The sequence below is a fragment of the Gobius niger genome (genome assembly GCF_951799975.1).
Source record: "Gobius niger genome assembly, chromosome: 19".
NCBI lineage: Eukaryota > Metazoa > Chordata > Actinopteri > Gobiiformes > Gobiidae > Gobius > Gobius niger.
This window is the reverse complement of record NC_136870.1, coordinates 25,505,532-25,525,927: the sequence shown is the minus strand read 5'-3', so window position 1 is coordinate 25,525,927 and position 20,396 is coordinate 25,505,532. Positions and strand designations below refer to the sequence as shown.

General features: G+C 41.6%; 1 protein-coding gene across 1 annotated transcript; it reads left to right on the top strand.

Moving 5' to 3' along the window:
- Positions 1-2,885: 2,885 nt before the first annotated feature.
- Positions 2,886-19,234, top strand: oat (ornithine aminotransferase). The gene is made up of 10 exons (XM_079577557.1): positions 2,886-2,992; positions 10,471-10,668; positions 12,013-12,237; positions 12,317-12,412; positions 14,807-14,934; positions 15,001-15,123; positions 16,964-17,092; positions 17,234-17,347; positions 17,431-17,575; positions 18,990-19,234. Exons 2-10 carry the CDS (start codon positions 10,479-10,481, stop codon positions 19,148-19,150), a joined length of 1,311 nt encoding a protein of 436 aa, XP_079433683.1. The 5' UTR covers positions 2,886-2,992; positions 10,471-10,478; the 3' UTR covers positions 19,151-19,234.
- Positions 19,235-20,396: the final 1,162 nt, after the last annotated feature.

The following is a 20,396-nucleotide window of genomic DNA, read 5'->3' as shown; positions in this document are numbered from 1 at the left end:
AGTTAGAACTGCCTATCCTGGTGTTGATGGAGCACATTTTGAACAGTTTACATCAGGAGTTGGCAACGTCAGGACCGGGGGCCAAATCCGGCCCTCCAGCACAGAACCTCTGGCCCCCAAGATGATTTTGAGAAACATTATTGTGCAAATAAGAGATCAAATTCCTTTTACAGTACTCTAAAAATGCAAGAAATAGTGTCAGTATTCAAAAAATGCCCTGCAGAAGATCCCACTCGGTCCTACAGTTAAACAATGAATCTCAACTGGTGGGTCAGGACCCAAAAGTGGGTCAGTGGGTCGCAAGTCTAGGAAACATTTTTTCAATATGTTCCATCTGAAACTGCATGAATTTCAGATTTAAAGGGGCTGGAAGCAAGTTCGCCATTTTATACTCACTACTGCCACCTCAGGCCATATGTGTAACTGTACCTTCTATATTAAGCTCGTGCATGACGGCAATTCGGGCCGAAGTGACACATTTTTGAGTGACCGTACAGGATTTTAGAGGCAGATCTGAGCTCATTCTACACATTAGGACATGGCTGGAACATGTAGGGGGAGGAAAATACTTAATTTTAACATTTTTAAACTCCTTATAGTCCCTTTAAAGGCATATCTACTGCTTGTTCAATAAAAACTTGTGGGAAAACACAATATTTTGTACAATATATGACAAATTAAGGTTTTATTTGGGTTATTTGGGCCTGTCATCCAAGGGTAGCATTGGGTCCTAACTTGGGAACCACTGATGTAAAACTTTGGCATTTGCAGAAAAAAGTTCTTTACTTTAGTCTACAATGTTGAGGTTCGGCCCTTGGTGTTTTGGCGATGATGAAAACTGGCCCTCCTCAACGCAAACCAGCCCACCCCTGGTTCAGAAGATGATATTTCAAAGAGAAAACCTGAATATAGTTTCCTCTTAATACTTCATGATACTCACCTAAATGTGTGTAGAACATCACCTCACAGCAAGAAGGTCTGGGGTTCAATTCCTGGGCAGAGCCATCACAGGCAGACCGTCTAAGCTTCTTGAGTGGAGAGTTTGCAGCTTGCAGGCCAGTGTAATGCCTGATTTGAAAGCCAAGACCTACAAAACAATTTTTTTTGGTCACATTTTTTGTTGCTTAATTCTGACGTTTTTGTTTTTTCATCCTTGTTTATGTTTAAGGGACTAGACGCAAGTTGGTCATTTTATACTCACTACTGCCACCTCAGGCCTTATGCGTAACTGCAGCTTCTATATTAAAGGGATATTTCAGGATTTTTGACATAGGGCCTCATTTCCTAGTTATCCAGAGTGGTGTTGATTTCTGGAGATATTTTTTTTGTAATTCATGCAGTTCTTATATTTGAAGAGTTACGTGGCGCTAGGCTAATGCAAGGCTAGTGCATGTCTATGGTATCAGCTAGCCTGCATTAAAAACAGTCTGACCCGCTCCACAGAGCACCTGAGGCAAATCACTTATAACACCAGACTAACCATATAAATGTCTGTGTCCTAGCCTTGCATTAGTCGAGCGCCACGAAACTCTTCAAATACAAGAACTGCATGAATTCAAAATATATATATCTCCAGAAATCAGCAACACTCTGGATAACTAATGAAGCCCTATGTCAAAAATCCCAAAATATCCCTTTAAGCTCGTGCATGACGGCACTTCGGATCCGAATAGCACCTTTTTGAGTGACAGTCCATGATTTTAGAGGCAGTTGTGGTGAACAGGTCTGAGCTCATTCTACACATTAAGACTGGAACATGTTGGGGGAGGAAAATACACAATTTTAGCATTTTTAAACTCCATATTGTCTCTTTAACAACAGACTTTCTCAGACTTTAACTCACTCTAGTGGATTTATCGTGACATTTAACCTCTTAACTCCCACCTGAACCGAGCACATTTTCTCCAGCTTTACCCCGATCCAAAAGCTTCTGGAAAAAAGGTGTGAAAATAGCAACAAAACTGAGACAAAAACAATGATGAAAATGTGAAAAAATTGACGAAAAAGTGACAAAAAATGTACCAAAAAAATGACAGAAATTGATAAAGATTTGACAAAAAAGTGAGAAAAATGTGACGAAAAAATGAGAAAAAATGGACGAAAAAGTGACAAAAAAGTGATACGAATTTGACAAAAAATTAGAATAATTTGACGAAAAAGTGACAAAAAAGTGACCAAAGAATGGACAAAAAAAATCAAAAAAATGGACGAAAAATTGACGAAAAATTTACAAAAAATGTACAAAAAATGTACAAAAAAATGACAGAAAAAAAAAGTGAGAAAAAACTTGACGAAAAATTGAGAAAAAATGGACGAAAAAGTGACAAAAAATGGACAAAAAAGCAATACGAATTTGACACGAAATGCGAATAATTTGACGAAAAAGTGACAAAAAAGTGACAAAAAAAAAGAAAAAAAGAAAATTTGGACGAAAAAGTGACAAAAAAGTCACGAACATTTGACAAAAATGAGATGATTGCCCAACAAAAAAAGTGATGAAAAAAAATCTGATGATGTGAGGAAAAAGATCAATTTATTTTTGTAGATCTCAGCTTTCAAATGAGGTGTTACACTGGCCTACAGGATTTGGGTAAAGCTGAACTGGAGAAAATGCTCTCGGTTCAGGCGGGAGTTAAGATGTTAATACCTACATTTGCAAAATATATATATTTTTTGTATGTGTGTGTGTCTAATTTTGTGTGATCTTCAGCTTCCCTCATGGCCAGTGAGGAGCAATCCTTTCACCCCTGAGTGAGTCCACCTAAACCCGAGGAACTTGACTCCTATGTGTAACTCGTGGTGTAAATGACTGTATGTAACCCAGGAGCCTGGTTGCAGCATGTCTGTGGGCGGGGCCGACCTGCGTCTGTGCGTCACTGCGTACACACCCCCGTCCAAATATAAACCCTCCAGTCCAGCTCTGTGCTTCTCATCTCATCCGAATCCACCGGCTTATTCCGGACTTTATCAGCGACTTAAACCCTCTACACAGGTACGGCCAGCTCTGCTTTGCTTATTTCCCTTCCCTTTTTAAATCCCACGCAGTGAATACCGTGTTTTTGCGGGATAACTCGGTTAAACTGCATTTTATTCGCGATTGGAATAAGCCGTTGAGGGATGCTACTGTTAGCCTGTTAGCATGTTAGCTCTGCGCGGTGATGAAGGCGCGTGCGGTTAGCATGTTTCATCCTCCAGGTCCATAAAACTGAGTCAGAATGAGTCAGAAATTGGGTGTAAACGTGGTCCACGAGTGTCACCCCTGCGGCAGCGTTGTACCACCTCACAAGTTCTTTTTTAATCCTCGAAATCGTGATTAAAAAAGGAATGAGGGCAATATGTCAAAGATTTGTTCAGCCGCTAGATGCAGAAATATGATGCACGAGCCTGACATTATGAAGGAAAAATCACAAATATTTAACTTTGTCATTTGTGTTTGCGTCCAGGTCGATTGACCCACTAGATTTATGCAACTACATCACAAAATCCGCAGATTAAGAGTGACATCAATCAAAATAAATGATAACTAGGGAGGAGTCGCTTTAGACACAACTCACTTTTCTCGATTTTCAGGATTTTTTGTGTGCCAGTTTGCAGCTTTTACCTGGCAACAAATTAGCCTAATCCTCAAAATAAGACGCTTGATTATTGGACTGACCGATATATTTCAAGTTTCAAGGATAATAGTTTGAAAATGCGTTTAAGCTAGCCACTACAAGCCCTATATGCCTGATTTCTTGAGCTTGAAATCACCATGAAACAAATGTATGCCAGTTTATTCAAAGATTAAAGGCCCTGCACCTGGTGTTTTTCCTGCAAATGGGCTGACAAGTAGATTTGATAAAGAATATACTCTGTACACATCTAATTATCCTAAAGCATTTTTCCCACTCTGTAAGAATCAAGCTACTTTTTGTTAGCATTACTGTGGCAGTGACCCTGAAAGTTGTGAAACCTGCTGATAAACTTTAGTATTTGGGATAGTAGAACGTTTGCAATGTTGGGAACAAGTCTGGACGCAACTGACATTTTAAAGGAACAGACCACAGTTGTAAATCATTTTTCCACACTGAGATTTGTTCTTACCTGAGCTTAGACGAGACAGACGGGTACGCATCAACTCGTCTAAGCTCAGGTAAGAACATGTCTCAGTGTGGAGAAATGATTTACAACCAATGATGGAAACGAAGTGAGAAGAAGATCAGGTATCGGCCCATTTTTAAGCAAGAGCATTTTCTCTGGTTCAGCTTTACCCAAATCTAGAATCTTTTCGACTGGAGTTTAGTCTCTTTGAAAGCTAAGACCTACAAAGATCTGCACTGTTGACGTGTTGTCACTTTGGCAGGGCTGGAAGATATCGTTATAGTGTTGAAAACGAGATATGAACATTCAAAATATAAAAATTGAAGCAAGATATAAACAATAAGGATTTTCATCAATAAAACTGCACTCTTTTGTATTATGATTTTATTTTTTCTGAAAAATGCTAATCCATAGTTATATGGTATCGGGATAGCGGGATATCTGGCATGAATATCGAGATATGAAATTTTGTCCATAATTCCTTTGTTCCCTTTGCCATCAAGGAGCTAAATAAGTTGTAAGTACTAATGTCGTTGAGTCAGTCTGTTCCTTTTCGTAATGTAGTGAACCTGCTGCTGCTGTGTCTGCAGTGAACCGATTTTATAATGAACTGATTTTAAATGTATTGGAATGTATGAGTGGAATGTATGAGCGGAATGTATGAGCAAGCCAAAGACAAATTTCTGCCATCATTGTGCATGGTGGACAATAAAGTTTTTCTATTCTATTCTATTCTATTCATATCGTTCAGCCTTAGCTGTCAACGCTCTCGTTTAGAAGGTCCAGGGTTCGATTCCCACCAGGACGGGGCCTTTCTGTGTGGAGTTTACATGTTCTCCCCGTGTCTGCGTACGTTTCCTCCGGGCACTCCGGTTTCCCCCATCACTAAAAACATGTACAATAGGCCAGGATGAATGTGTGTGAGTGAATGCATGGTGGTGTCAGAGGGTCCGTTGGCGCAGACCTGTGCAGTCGCGACAGCGCTTCTGTCAGTCTCCCCCAGGGGAAACTGAAGCTACAAAGGTAGTTTACCACCACCGAGTATGGAGTGAATGTACAACTGTCTCATGTAAAGCGCTTCGTGACTACCGTATTTTCCTATAAGTCGCTCCAGAGTATAAGACACACCAGCCAAAATATGCCTAATGAGATAAAAACAACAGTCTGAATAGGTGAACGGTTTGCTAACGTGACACATTACACAACGAACTAAATAGGTGTCTGTTATGTTAGCGTCACATAAACAGTTCAGATAACTAAAGTATAAGGAACAGACCACTGCCCCGTTGACAAACCTCTCCCACCAGCATGTTTTTCAATCTCTCATTTGCAAAGTCGTTCCTCTAAATGTGGCCATCGAGCTTTTAGCCCGTGACCAGCTTTGTTCTTTTTTCTTCTTGGAGTAACCTCCCCACTCACTCCTAGCTTTCTTTCTGCTGCTCAATTAGTCTGCAGTACCCTCTAATTATGTATTTGAATTTAAAAAATATAGTCTCTCTGGAGTATAAGACGCACCCCCTGCCAAACTACGAAAAAAAAGTGTGACTTATAGTCCGGAAAATACGGTATGTCTGTGAAAGATGCTATATAAATCAAGATCATTAAAGACATTTTGGTCACTTTTTTTCATGGCTTTCATCCCTACTTTTGTTGCTCTTTTGTCTGTTTGTTGCTCTTGTGGCTTTTTTTTGCGTAACTTTCTTATTGCGTTATTGTCACATTTTCTCCCACTTTTATTGCAGTTTTTCTTGCTCTTTTGTGCCTTTTTATGTGTCACTTTTTACACCTTTTTGTTGCGTTTGTGCTCAGTTCAGCTGAAGGTTTACCTGTTAAAGAAGATGTCTAAAAGCCTATCTGAAAACAATCAATGTATTCGATATTGTTGTAGCTCATAATAAGCTCCTACTGTTTTATTGTTGCCACACGTTTATGCCTCTTCACCTTAGAAAGCATAGGAAAAAATTGCATTGCCCTATATTTATGTCATGATGTGTCTCTCCTTGGACACTACAGGAGGAGTTGAAATGCACTTCCTTGAGTCTTATTTTAGCCGTGGCTTGTGATGGTTGTGGGTGTGTGGGGTCGAGCCTATCAGAGCCAGGGGACAGCAGCAGCTCCTCTGACTTGTTAGAACCAGGTGTCGTCTGTTTACATTGCTTACCTCGGCTCGGGGCAGAAAAGTTACTGATTACCCCGTGGGTCGTATTTGCCCAGAATTGTGTTTTTCCATTTGCCTTTTTCACTTGCGCAGTAAAAAAGGAGGATTAAATGACCTTTTAAGAATGCTTTTATGACACATCTGCCTAAAGTCCTAACCCTCCCATTATAATAATACACAGCCCAAAATAACTCACTGTTCTGATCTTGGGTCGCTGTGGTTGGTCAGGTCTAGGTTCAGCAACACTCTATAAGGAGGAGGAAGACTAGGACTAGGATGAACAGGACTAGAACTAGTAGGGCTAGGACGAGGGGTACTAGGAGGATTAGGATTTGAAGGAGGACTGGGGCTAGGAGGAGTAGAGCTGGGGCTAGGAGGAGTAGAGCTGGGGCTGGGAGGAGTAGAGCTGGGGCTGGGAGGAGTAGAGCTGGGGCTGGGAGGAGTAGAGCTGGGGCTGGGAGGAGTAGAGCTGGGGCTGGGAGGAGTAGAGCTGGGGCTGGGAGGAGTAGGACTGGAGCTAGGAGGACTAGGACTAGGAGGACTAGGACTAGAACTAGGAGGACTAGAACTAGGAGGACTAGGACTAGAACTAGGAGGACTAGGACTAGAACTAGGAGGACTAGGACTAGAACTAGGAGGACTAGGACTAGGAGGACTAGGACTAGAACTAGAACTAGGAGGAGTAGGACTAGAACTAGGAGGAGTAGGACTAGAGCTAGGAGGAGTAGGACTAGAGCTAGGAGGAGTAGGACTAGAACTAGAACTAGGAGGACTAGGACTAGAACTAGAACTAGGAGGACTAGAACTAGGAGGAGTAGGACTAGAACTAGAACTAGGAGGACTAGGACTAGAACTAGAACTAGGAGGACTAGAACTAGAACTAGGAGGACTAGGACTAGAACTAGAACTAGGAGGACTAGAACTAGGAGGAGTAGGACTAGAACTAGAACTAGGAGGACTAGGACTAGAACTAGAACTAGGAGGACTAGAACTAGAACTAGGAGGAGTAGGACTAGAGCTAGGAGGAGTAGGACTAGAACTAGAACTAGGAGGACTAGAACTAGGAGGAGTAGGACTAGAGCTAGGAGGACTAGGACTAGAACTAGAACTAGGAGGACTAGAACTAGGAGGAGTAGGACTAGAACTAGAACTAGGAGGACTAGGACTAGAACTAGAACTAGGAGGACTAGAACTAGAACTAGGAGGACTAGAACTAGAACTAGGAGGAGTAGGACTAGAGCTAGGAGGAGTAGGACTAGAGCTAGGAGGAGTAGGACTAGAGCTAGGAGGAGTAGGACTAGAACTAGGAGGACTAGGACTAGAACTAGAACTAGGAGGACTAGGACTAGAACTAGAACTAGGAGGAGGACTAGAACTAGAACTAGGAAGAGTAGGACTAGAACTAGGATGAGGAGGTCTAGGATGAGGAGGACAAGGACGAGGAGGACAAGGATTGGGACTAGGAAGATGTCTAAGACTAGGAAGGATGAGTACGTAGAGGGGAGCTAGAACTAGGAGGACGTGGCAGAAGTTCGAAATATCGAGGCAGGAAAATATTGCGATAAACGATTTTATTGGAGACCTTTTTATACCTCAGAAACTAACTCCAGAATAGTGATCCAAGTCTGACTGCACTAACGGGGATCCTTTTAATAAAACGTTTTAGTCACGTGGCTGTCCCCAAGAGGTTTGAATAAGTCTGGGTCTGGGATGGAATCACAAATCATCTATCTAAAACTTTAGAATCTGCTTTATGGAGACTCAGACCTTTTTATCTGCTGCAGCTGAACCTGAGATCAGAGGCTCCACCATTCTAATCGGTGACATATTTCACTCGAAATGCCAGAGACGGAAGGAAAAAACAAACCTCAGCCTCTTGCTTTGGTTATTGCCGTAGTCAAAACCTGTGATTAACCTCACAGCCCAAATCATTGTCACTGAGAACGTCCCGAAGAGATTTACTATTGCAGATATCGCGTTTTGACAGCAGAGATAGTAGCGCGATTGTGTCTTGTTTTTTTTGGTCTGGTCGTATAAAAATGATACATCCAGCTGCAGTTTTGCTCTAAAATTACCCGTTGAGTCCCATTTTTATAATGCGCCTCATTCCTGTGTTTGCAGATCTTAAACTGTCCAGAATTTTGTCTTTTTTCAATTAAACAGGGCTGCAAATTGCATTGACTGACCTTGTTTACTGACCTATGATACACCCGTCATAAATCATCAACACAGGCTCAGACGTAACAGTGACTCATTATTGAGTAATAATAAGAACATTCCTTTTGATCCAGTGTTATGTAACTCAGCTGTTGCTCTTGGACGTCCTCCAGTGTTTGTGTTTGCACCGTGGAGTAAAACCTCTGAAGCAATCACTGTCTGCACAAATGTGTCAGACACAAATGAAGACTGTACTTCCTCTTTGCACAAACACGTCGAACGGGCCTGTTCAACGAGAAGGGCGGCTGTTTAAAAGTAGAACACTGAGATTGATCAATACGAGGAAATCTAAACTTTGGAAGAGCTCGGTCGCTTCTACCTTTACCCCGTTTGGAGCTATAGGAATATACTGGGAGGGGCCTAATGCTAACAACATCTTTGGAAGAACTGTGTGCCCTCAGTTATGCAAAAAGACCAGACTGTGATTGGCCTGTTCTATTACAAACATATTTTTTTGGGCTGAGTTTGCAAAAAGATGGAAGACTTGAGTGATTTTGTGATATTGTTGCTTCTTGCGATAGGATTATTGCATCACCTACTATCACGATACAATATTCTTTTTGTGAGCTTTGATTTGTGTTGTACATTCCTGTGGCTGCAGAGTCACTTTTGTCCCAAACCACTGGAGCCGCAGCAGGTTTCGCTCGCAGGGATTAAACCGACCGCCACGTCTTTGTCTCGTGTGAAAGGAACATTTGGTTCAGCGAAACTGAAAACCGACGTGGCTGCTCTGCGCTTTGGCAAAATGCTAGACAGTGTACCTTTAAATGATCATTTACATTTCTATTAGTCATGTTTTATGCAAGAATCTGGCTTTTTCCAAACTTCACTTGGCCTTCAGAGCCTTAATGTTTTATCTGTTTTTAACCATTTAAACCATTTAAAGTGCTACACTAAATAACACTAAACCAGGTTATTTGCTTGATTATTTTCTAACACCATCGCCATATGTGTGATTTTGGCAGCTCTGTGATGAACAGAAGTGAAATAAATGACGAGCAATAACTGGACATTTTATATATAGATTATTGCGTTTCACATGGAAAGATCGAAACAGTTGAGATTTTAACATTTCTGAGTTTTTAAATGGTTAAAATCGGTCCAAGGACGACTGAGAAACATCCTGTTAAAGTCTTCAATCCAGAACCAGGCTGTTTAAATGCACGCGCCATAAAAGAGATCGAGTATAGGGATGGGCGATACCACATTTTTTTGGAATCAATACGATACCGATACTTTTGGGGTCTTTTTTGTCGATACCGATACTGGTCATTTCATATGGGTGAATGTATTTCAATCAATAAACATTTATAAAACTGGTTGTTTTATATAATTAATTGGTCAATTCAAATTATATTACTTTAACTGGTTAATTAAACAATTTTAATGTGAAATTAAATACATAAACAACATTTAAAATTAATACTTAAATGACAAACAGAACCTAAACCAGAATGATCTGCCCGGCTCAGTTCAATCCTTTGCTGTTGTGACTGTTTTGACTCAGAACAAAGAAATAAATCATCATTTTGTGTTGATAATTGCTGCCCCGCCTCCTTTTACATAAGCAAATTAGTATCCATACTTTTTGCCCAATATCGATACTTAAAAAGTAGCCGAGCCACAGCCTGTGTCCATTATATTAATTATTTATGACTGTCCTAATAATGATGATATTGCAGTATTTCAGTAAAGCGTTTCAACACGTTAGATCCTCCATTCAGTTTAAGAAAAGGCACATTTGAAGTAGAGTAATTTATTTTCTTTTTTTTTTCTTTTATAGCATGCCCAAAACATGGCAAACGTTGAACTACATAGGAAAATAATCACAGAACTTAAACTTTTGCACATTTATGGTTATGTAGTTTTAGGCTGAGTTTGTGAGGCTTTTGTGATCGGTTTATTCATGTGATATAAATGTTGTGAGACGAGCTGTTTTGTGAGCTATCGTGCCGTTCGAGCCCCTCATCATCATCATCATTGCTTGTGTCTGACTCGTCCCGTTGCGTTCGCAGATCTGGTCATGAAGGGCATCGCTCAGCTCGGCCTCAGCCTGCGCCGCTGCCTTCACTCCGGCTCCAAACTCACCTCCTCCACCCCCGCCTTCAGACAGCAGGGCGGCGCTCTCACCTCCGAGGACATCTACGCCCGCGAGGAGAAGTACGGCGCGCACAACTACCACCCGCTGCCCGTGGCGCTGGAGCGAGGAGAGGGTGAGTACCACGCTGACGGATTTACTTACTACTGATGCCTGTGGCCCTTAGGTACAGTATGGTTATGTACATCGTGTGTCTGTTTCCTTTGACAACTTATTTTACCATTTACACTTCAGATTTGAGACCCTATTACTGTGACACAGGTGTAATCAAATGGTAAATTAGGTGCAATATGACCACAAAATAGCATGTTTTATTCTTCATCTTGCACTCGCTCTTTAGCACCTGTCTTGATAAATGATCCTGTTTCTACATTTATGAGCAACATATTTTTTCAAGACAATTAAAATAAGTTCTGTTTTTATGAGAAACATTGATGAAAATCGGCAAAGGCAAAGATACAACCGTTAGTCCGGTTCACATGTTTCGATTTTTGTGGAGTATGAAAACTGTATATTTTTGGAAACCTTTTGGTCTAAGCCAGTGGTTCTCAACTTGGGGTCGCGAGACAATTTTTTTGGGGTCGCCAGATCTTGTAGATAAAAAAAAATATGACAAAAAATGACAATAAAACGGTGACAAAAAAAATTGACAAAAATGTGACAGAAAAATTACAAAAATGTGACAAATAAAATGTGACCAAAAAATGGACAAAAATGTGACAGAAAAATTACAGAAATGTGACAAATAAAATGTGACAAAAAATTTACCAAAATGTGATCAAAAAAATGACAAAAAATGTGACAAAAAATGTGACAAAAAATGTGACAGAAAAATTACAAAAATTTGATAAAAATTTGATCAAAAAATTACAAAAATTGACAAAAAAAAATGGAAAAAGTGTGACAGAAAAATTACAAAAATGTGACCAAAAAGTGACTAAAAAATGTGACAAAAAATGACCAAACAAAATGTGACAAAAAAATTCAAAAAAATGACCAAATAAAATGTGACAAGAAAATTACAAAAATGTGATAAAAAATTGACAAAAAAATTCAAAAAAATGACCAAATAAAATGTGACAAGAAAATTACAAAAATGTGATAAAAAATTGACAAAAAAATTCTAAAAATTGACCAAAAAAAATGGCAAAAGTGTGACAAAAATGACAAAAAAAAAAAAAGACGAATGAGTTGAATACCCAACAAAAAAATGATGGAAAAAAAAATCAGACGTGAGGAAAAAGATCCTCTCGGTTCAGGCGGGAGTTATGAGGTTAAGATGCGTCTTTCAAATGTTCTACTGATCACCTCTAACAGTTTCTTTCCACGAGCCGTGATGACTCTAAACAAGGCACTTTAATGTTTTTATGGGCCTTTATATTGTACAGTATCTCTCTGATCTCTCATATATTATAATTAACTTTGCACTTATGTCCTCCTCGTTTCTCTCCCCGTGCAGGTATCTACGTTTGGGACGTGGAGGGAAACCGATACTACGACTTCCTGAGCGCGTACAGCGCCGTGAACCAGGGCCACTGTCACCCCAAGATCATCTCCGCCCTCACGGCCCAGAGCTCCAGACTCGCCCTGACCTCCAGAGCCTTCTACAACGACGTGCTGGGAGCCTACGAGGAGTACGTCACGCGGCTGTTCGGATACGACAAAGTGCTGCCCATGAACACCGGTCAGTGCTGCCGTCAGAGCCGTTATTCATGTCGGGACTGCTGTCGTTGTGATGCCTTTTCTTAAATCATTTGTTCCAGGTGTTGAAGCCGGAGAAACGGCCTGTAAACTGGCTCGCAAATGGGCTTACACCGTCAAAGGAGTCCCCAAGAACCAGGCCAAGATCATCTTTGCAAGTCAGTACCACATACAGTCGAGCTAACGGGTGATAGTCAGATGCTCAAAGAAAAAAAAAAGACAGTTCAGCCTCACGACTTTATTCTTTTCTCACTTTAAGGGTCGCTGTGGTGCAGTTTGTCACTATTGGCTCCTTGCACATTTATTTATTTATAACTTAAAGGGGGTGGGAGGTTTTGCTTCTTCCCAATCCTTTTTTCTAGGGATGCACCGATACCACTTTTTCTAAAACCAATACGAGTACGAGTACTTTGATTTAAGTACTCGCCGATACCGAATACCGATAAGAGTACAAGGCATTTTCTTCAACGTTCATACTTTTTTCAGATTGGTTTGTAATTAGTTAATTTACTCATGTACATTTCCTTAAGTAAAGTAGGCGACACATTTGAGAGCAGTTATATTAGAATTGGGCTGATGCCATTTATTTATTTATTTATTTTCATTCAATATATATATTTTTTTAATATTATTTTTATGTCTCTGTCCATCATAGACAGAAAAGCCCATGTCCTAAAGCTCCCAATGCCTGAGCTTTATTTATTTATGTATTTTTATTTAACAATAGTGTTGAGATGTTACTTAAATGGTCTCTTTTCGTCTTTACTTCAGCTCCTGTAGATTTTCTCGTGTGTTTGTAGTAACTTAGTGAGAAGCTACAGCGTTTTCATTGTTCTGCTGCAGCTCATTTTCCCTCAATATAAACATGCTGTATGTCTTTAGTTTGGATTTTCTGAGGACTTTTTTGGGTTAGTTTTTCAGATGAATAAACCCCTGGGCATAAAACTGCTAGCCGCGAGTTAGCAACGTTAGCCTGTATGTTGTTAGTGCTGCAGCGTCTGCAGTGTTTACAACATTAAGCTCTGGTTAGATCCAGCTCAGACTCTGGTTTAGAGAGCGCAGTCTGTAATAAAGTCAGCTCTATGTGGATTATTGTATTATTGTTTGTTGCTTCTTCTCTCCTCAGCTGAGAGTCGCCTCGTAGGTGTGCTGGCCGCACGTCAAATGGTATCGGTTTCTGGTATCGGGACCTCATGAATGAGTACGAGTATGAGTACAAGCATGTGGTATCGGTCCGATACTGGTATCGGTATCTGTGCATCCCTACTTTTGTCTGAGTTTGGAGACATTCAGGATTATGTATATGTCCTAATGCAGGAGTAGGCAAAACCGGCCCTCCATCAAACTCTGGCCCTCCAGAATGTGAAAAATCCTGTGAATTCCTTAAAATGTCTTAGAGTACCCTTTTAGGCCATAATCCTAAAAGAATTCTCATCTAAAGGAAGAAATTACTTAAATCTACTTGAATTAGATTTGGTCTGTCCTTTGAGCAGATAAAACCTATTCTTGCCAATGGAACCAATGGAACAAGCTTAATATAGAGACTGCAGTTACACATATGACCTGAGGTGGCAGTAGCGAGCATAAAACGTCCAACTTTCATCTAGTCTCTATAAATTAGGGACGCACCAAACTGGTATTGGAAATCTGAGCCGATACTGGAAAAAATATCGAGTATCGGCTACAAATGTCGCCAAAGAAAGCCACAACATCCAAAAGTTTCAGGAAGTTGAAACACAGCTGTAGTGTCTTTCTCTGGATGTACGCGTTAGCAACATTTCTGCAGTTAAATGTCATTAAAAACCATAAACTCAGAATCCAACTGGCATATCTAAATATCCTGAACTATAATGACCTTGCTCGACTAGTTTTATGGAACAAGTGATGGAATTCTTGCTAATTAAATTAAATATGAACAGACTTTTAGTGTTTGCAGCATTAGAAGTGTATTATTTGGAAATGAAAATGGCGCCGGTTGCTGGTCAAAGTTGTGAGCTGCAGTTTCATTGTCTTTAACCTCTTAACTCCCGCCTGAACCGAGAGGATCTTTTTCCTCACGTCATCAGATTTTTTTCCATCTTTTTTTTTGTGGGTATTCAACTCATTTTTGTAACTTTTTTGTCATTTTTTTCCTCACATGTTTATATTTTTTTTCCATTTTTTTGGTCAAATTTTAATCACATTTTTGTAATATTTTTTGTCATTTTTTCGTCAATTTTTTATCAATTTTCTGTCATTTTTGTGTGTTTTATTTGTCACATTTTTGTCATTTTTTGGTCATTTTTTGGCCACATTTTTGTCATTTTTTGTCAATTTCTGTTGACATATTTGTGACATTTTTGCCACTTTTTCATCAATTTTTCGTCACTTTTTTCTCAATGTTTTCTCACTTTTTTGTCACATTTCCATCATAGTTTTGTTGCTATTTCCACATCTTTTTTCCAGAAGCTTTTGGACTGGGGTAAAGCCAAACTGGAGAAAATGTGCTCGGTTCAGGTGGGAGTTAAGGGGTTGACACCTGCACATTGTAACAGTTAATTATTCTCCTTCAGATGGAAACTTCTGGGGCAGGACGATGGCCGCCATCTCCAGCTCCACGGACCCGAGCAGCTACGAGGGCTTCGGGCCGTTCATGCCCGGCTTCGAGCTCATCCCCTACAACGACATCGCGGCTCTCGAGGTACAAAGATCATCACTTTCTTCATCTGTAACGCCGAGTCTAACCTCGACTTCCCTTTTGTGTCAGAAAGCCCTGCAGGACCCGAACGTCGCGGCCTACATGATGGAGCCGATCCAGGGCGAGGCTGGAGTCGTGGTTCCAGACGCGGGATACCTCACCAAAGTCAGACAGCTCTGCACCAAACACAACGTGAGTCTAGAACGGGACGGACCACTGTGAAAGTGACCAGCGGGTGGCACTGAGGGGTGAAGTTTATAACCCCTTAACTCCCACTTCAACTCGTTACCCTAATCTAAAAGTTTACAGCCTGGTCTGAATTGTGCCCGCCCCTTTTCTCCTAACCGTTGACATAGTCAAGATAAAATCAGTTACTGTGTTTCCTTAACTTTGCGAAAGGAGTGAAACAGCGCCCCCAATTTGACGCTGGTGGCCAAAAAGTGTACTGCATCCTTATTTACCATTGAGAATGAATGGGAGAGAGTTGGTACTAACCAGACCCGATGCAAAAGTAGGTCACTCTCTGGCGGGCCAATGTAATTATCACTTTGGGCACCCCTGGTTTAAATGAATAGGCCAGTGTAAACCTACAAAACTCATCCAAGCTTCTTCTTCTTAGTTTTTGTCAATTTTAAGTCTGTTTTTTTTTGCTTTCTTGCCATGTTTTCGTTGAGTTTTGACCGCATTTCGGTTTTTAGTGTAATGTAATTGTAAGGTGAAGTAAACATCAAAGATGCTTTGCCACGAGCTACAACTCTGAAAATGATTGCGGGTCGTCACTTTAAGATGGTATCCTTGAAGCAGCCACATTTTTTGGAACCCTTCCGCATCGTCAGCATGCGGGGTGTGGGGCAGCAAAGACTGACTAGGCTTCCCCTGCGGAAGGGTTCCAGCTGTGAGCTCTCTTTAGCCACAGCCATCTTGAGCTGGTGATGAAGCCACAAAAAATGTGACTTACATATGTCAAACACGTGACGTAAACGGAACAAATATGTGACAACGAAAACAAGGGAAGAGCATAGATCAGGTTTGTAAGCCTTAGCTTTCAAATGAGGCATTACCATGGTCTTTTGCAGGGGTAGCCAAGTTTTCTTGGCGGAGGCCGATTTTCTTTACTGTAAAGAGACCGAGGGCTGAAGCCGTTGATTATTAGCCCAAAGTAAAGCACAACACTGGAAACATGACCATCTTAAAGGAGACAAATGACTGAAAATTGCTTGAATTAAAGTTCTACGTTGAATTCAAGTCTAATTTGAACTAATCCAAGATACAAATGTTCACGGTAATGGAACAAGAATAAAAGTTGAAATCAGACAAATAATTGTTTTTCACTTGAAAAGGACACAAAATTATCTGAATTGAGAGAATAACGACTACTGAAGGTTCTATCTCATCGAAGACCAGACCAAATCTACTCAAACCTTAGATTTAATCTGTTCATTCATGTAGATTTATGTCATTTCTTCCTTAAAACGAGAGTGCAGTTCTTTCAAATGCCAGTGTTGTGCATCATATATGACCTCATTGGGTGTATTGACAGTATTTCTACCCTTTTTTCTCCCATTTAACTCTAATAATGTTAAAAGTTCTCTCTGATTTGTGTAATAATGTTTCTCAAAATCATCTTGAGGGCCAGAGGTTCTGTGCTGGAGGGCTAGATTTGGCACCTGGGCCTGACGTTGCCCCTGGTCTATTGGCTGTAAGCTCTCCAGCTGAGAAACTTTTAGATTTGCCAGTAGTTACGCCGAACTGGAGAAAACGTGCTCGGTTAAGGCAAGAGGTTAAATATGACAAATGTAAAATATGCTTTAAAGCTTGTGGACATTCCTTGACTGTGCATTCTCCCTGTCCGGGCATAACGTGTTTCCCCCCCAAACCGGTCCAACAAGAAACCGCTCCAGGCCTCACGGTCAAAAGTGGCCCCAGATAAGGGCAGTTTAGATTCCCCTTTGGGCGTGGAGCAGGTCATAACCAGGCCTGAACCAGGATCGTCCCTCACTGTGGTCTTCATGTCTGTCTTGTGTTCACTCAGGTGCTGTGGATCGCGGACGAGGTGCAGACCGGCCTGGCCCGCACCGGCCGGCGTTTGGCTGTGGACCACGAGAACGTCCGGCCCGACATCATCACTCTGGGAAAGGCTCTGTCCGGAGGAGTTTACCCGGTGAGAAACGGCTCAAACACAAGCATTTCCCACAGACGTCCGGGAACATTCAGGTTCTGGGATCTCAAATCACATCTGTAGCTCTTGGATCTTCTCTTCAGCCAGTATAAACCGTGTAAATGTTTCTCGTTTGTGCTGTAGGTGTCTGCCGTGCTGTGTGACGATGAGATCATGCTGACCATCAAACCCGGAGAGCACGGATCCACGTACGGAGGGAACCCTGTGGCCTGTCGAGTGGCCATCGCCGCCCTGGAGGTGAGGCACACTCACTACACCAGGCCTCAGTGACCGGGCACAGACGTTTGGTTTAAAGCTTGTGGATGTTTTGACCCGTGTAGGTTCTGGAGGAGGAACGTCTGGCGGAGAACGCAGAGCGGATGGGACAGATCCTCAGGACGGAGCTGAGCAAACTGCCCAAAGACATCGTGACGACAGTGAGGGGGAAAGGTCTGCTCAACGCCATCGTCATCAAGGAGACCAAAGGTAAATGAAGACGTGTTGCTATTACCTCTGTGGCTTAATTATTTGTCAGATGTTTTGATGAACAGACAAAGGAAACGTGTGTGTGTTTGTGCGTGTCGTCACTTTCTTTTCGTTTTTATTATGTTTGCCTCCTGAGCCTCTTTCTGAACATTTGGACAAACTTTATTGGGAATTACTGTAAATGCTCTAATATAGGCCGGGGCCTTTATTTACTCAAGGACATCTCGGACCAGGCCTTTATTGGAACCAGGCCACACTCAGAGACGGGCCTTTATTTCTATTTGAGCAAAACGGACGACCAGGAAAACGAAGAAAAACGAGATTTGTGTCCATTTGCACCTAAAATATTAGGTTCATTTATTAATGAACATTTCAAACCCTCTCCCAGCGGCTGGAACATTGACGCCTTTTAATTTGTCGGGACAACAGGAAGTGTTTCGTTGCTGTTAGCGGAGCTTTGACATCAATGTCACTGCAGGTTTCTGTTTCGTTTTTACCGCAGACCGGATTATTTGTTGTTATCTTGTGTAAAGGCGAGTTTAGACGGAGCGTTTGTGTTTGTGATCGATCATGAGACTGACCCGAGAGAAGACGAGACGCTCGCGCTGATGGGAGGAGTTATTTTGAGGCGTGGGACTGACCTGCACACGGAGCAGCTGGACGTGCTTTGAAGACGCGATGGAGACTTTATTAAAACCCTGGAGGGTCACACAACATTTGTTGCCCTGTTTCCAAATATCGTCACAGGAGGTTTGAAAAGTGGCTAAATCTGTGTTAAAGTTACGCTCGGATCAGCTCCTCCGCAGCGTCCCCCTCGGCCCGGGTTCAGTTTGTTACTTCCTGCACGTGAGTTTTCATTTACACCAGTATGAGACAAATTCCAAACATGGGGAATATTTCTACTGCTATAGTTTCTAATAAAAGCCCCGGCTTTAATTTGCCTCCGCCAGCCGCGAACCCGGAGAATTTACGGTATGCAGTTCGTTACCCTGACTTAAACAGACGCAGAGAAGGATTATCTCGAAGATGTTGTTTAATATTGGACCTTTCCGACGCGAGGCTTGACCATCTAATACCTAAAGAGGTCCCTCATTTTGTGGATGCTGTAACTCTGGAGGAGAGCGTCGTCGTGCCTCGGTCAACTATCGGTGAGTTTACGAGCTGTTTGTGTCGTACAGCGGCTCGTAGGTCTGCGCAAGAGCTTCTAAAACGCTCAGTTAACCTACCGCGTCTTTTTATAATCGTAATTGTAAAACCGGTTAATCTTCACATCCCCATCATGCACCCAAAGCCCTGCAGTGGGACGGCCTCCTCCTGCAGCTGACTGTTCACTTACTGTATCATGGTCTCTGAGTCTCAAACCTTGTGTTTTCTCCCAGACCTCCTCTTAAATCCTCTCCCGTCTCCGTTTCAGATTACGACGCGTGGCAGGTGTGTCTGCGTCTCCGTGACAACGGGCTCCTGGCCAAACCCACTCACGGCGACATCATCCGCTTCGCCCCGCCCCTCGTCATCTCAGAGTCCGAGCTCAGAGACTGCGTGGACGTCATCCAGAGGACCATCATGTCCTTTTAGACTCAGCACCAGCAGATCCGCCACCTCCGTATTTAATTTAACTTAATTTTAGGGGAATGAAGCTATTTTTGTATAGAACAAACTGCTGTGTAAAGGAAAACGCTCTTCGTATGAGAAGGGAAGAACGAAACATCAAATTAATATTGTACTTACAAAAAGACTGTTTTTCCAATGAGCTGTAATATTTTAATCCGTTTTACTTCCAAAATGTTAAGTTAATCTCACTATTTTAGCCTATACCTTCACTGCAGAATGTGCTGAAATCCACATCTCACACGGACGACAATCCCGATATGACTCGATCGTTGAAGCACTTTTAAAAAAGAAATTCACTTTGTTTAGGATTAGGTCCATCTGTCGACTCTATTCCTCATTTTTTTTTTTTTACTTTGTCCCAGGTTTTGTTTGAGGGAGAGCAGTCACAGGGATTCAACTCTTGTGTGGAAAACATAATACGTTATTTAAGCTGCAGATGAAAACATTGATCTTAACGCAGTGGTTAAAGTGGAGAGTTTTAGCCAGTTTTCTCCCTTAAGGCGAGACACTTCAGGTGAAAGTATTGATTTTTCAGGCAGTGGTCGAAGTGGAGATTTTTATCTATTTTCCTCCCTTTACATCTTAGTTTTCGTGTCAGATATAAAAATGACAAAACTCACCCGCATGATGTTTATTTTATGATGTTTTGTCTGCGAGGCGGGGGGCGACCCGGAAGTAGCCGCTGCGCCGCGTAGAAAGGCCGTGTTTCAAGCGGGTTTTCATTCATAAATATTGACTCTACTTTTATTTATTTTTTCCCTCTTCGCCTGCAGCGTCTCGCCTTAAAGGAACAGACTGAGAGATGTTCTTACCTGAGCTTAGACGAGCTGATACACGGCTGTCTTTGTGCTTTGGTAGCTTCCAACTTCACCCCTGTTTGGAGCCGTAGGAATACACTGGGAGAGGCCAAATGCAAACGACCAAAGACCAGACAGGTACACATCAACTCGTCTAAGCTCAGGTAAGAACATATCAGTGTGGAAAAATAGTGGCCTGTTCCTTTAACATCTTAGTTTTCATGTCAGAGTTCAAAAATGAAAACTTATGACGTTTTGTTGAGGGTGAGAGATCCCAGAAGTTCCAACATTCACAAATAATGACAGATTTTATACGCACACGTTTTAAATTGAAGCTTCCCTGTTCACCTCACCTTTTAATAATGACATCACTGCAAAAGTTCCCCCTTTATTCTTTATTCAGAACCAAACAT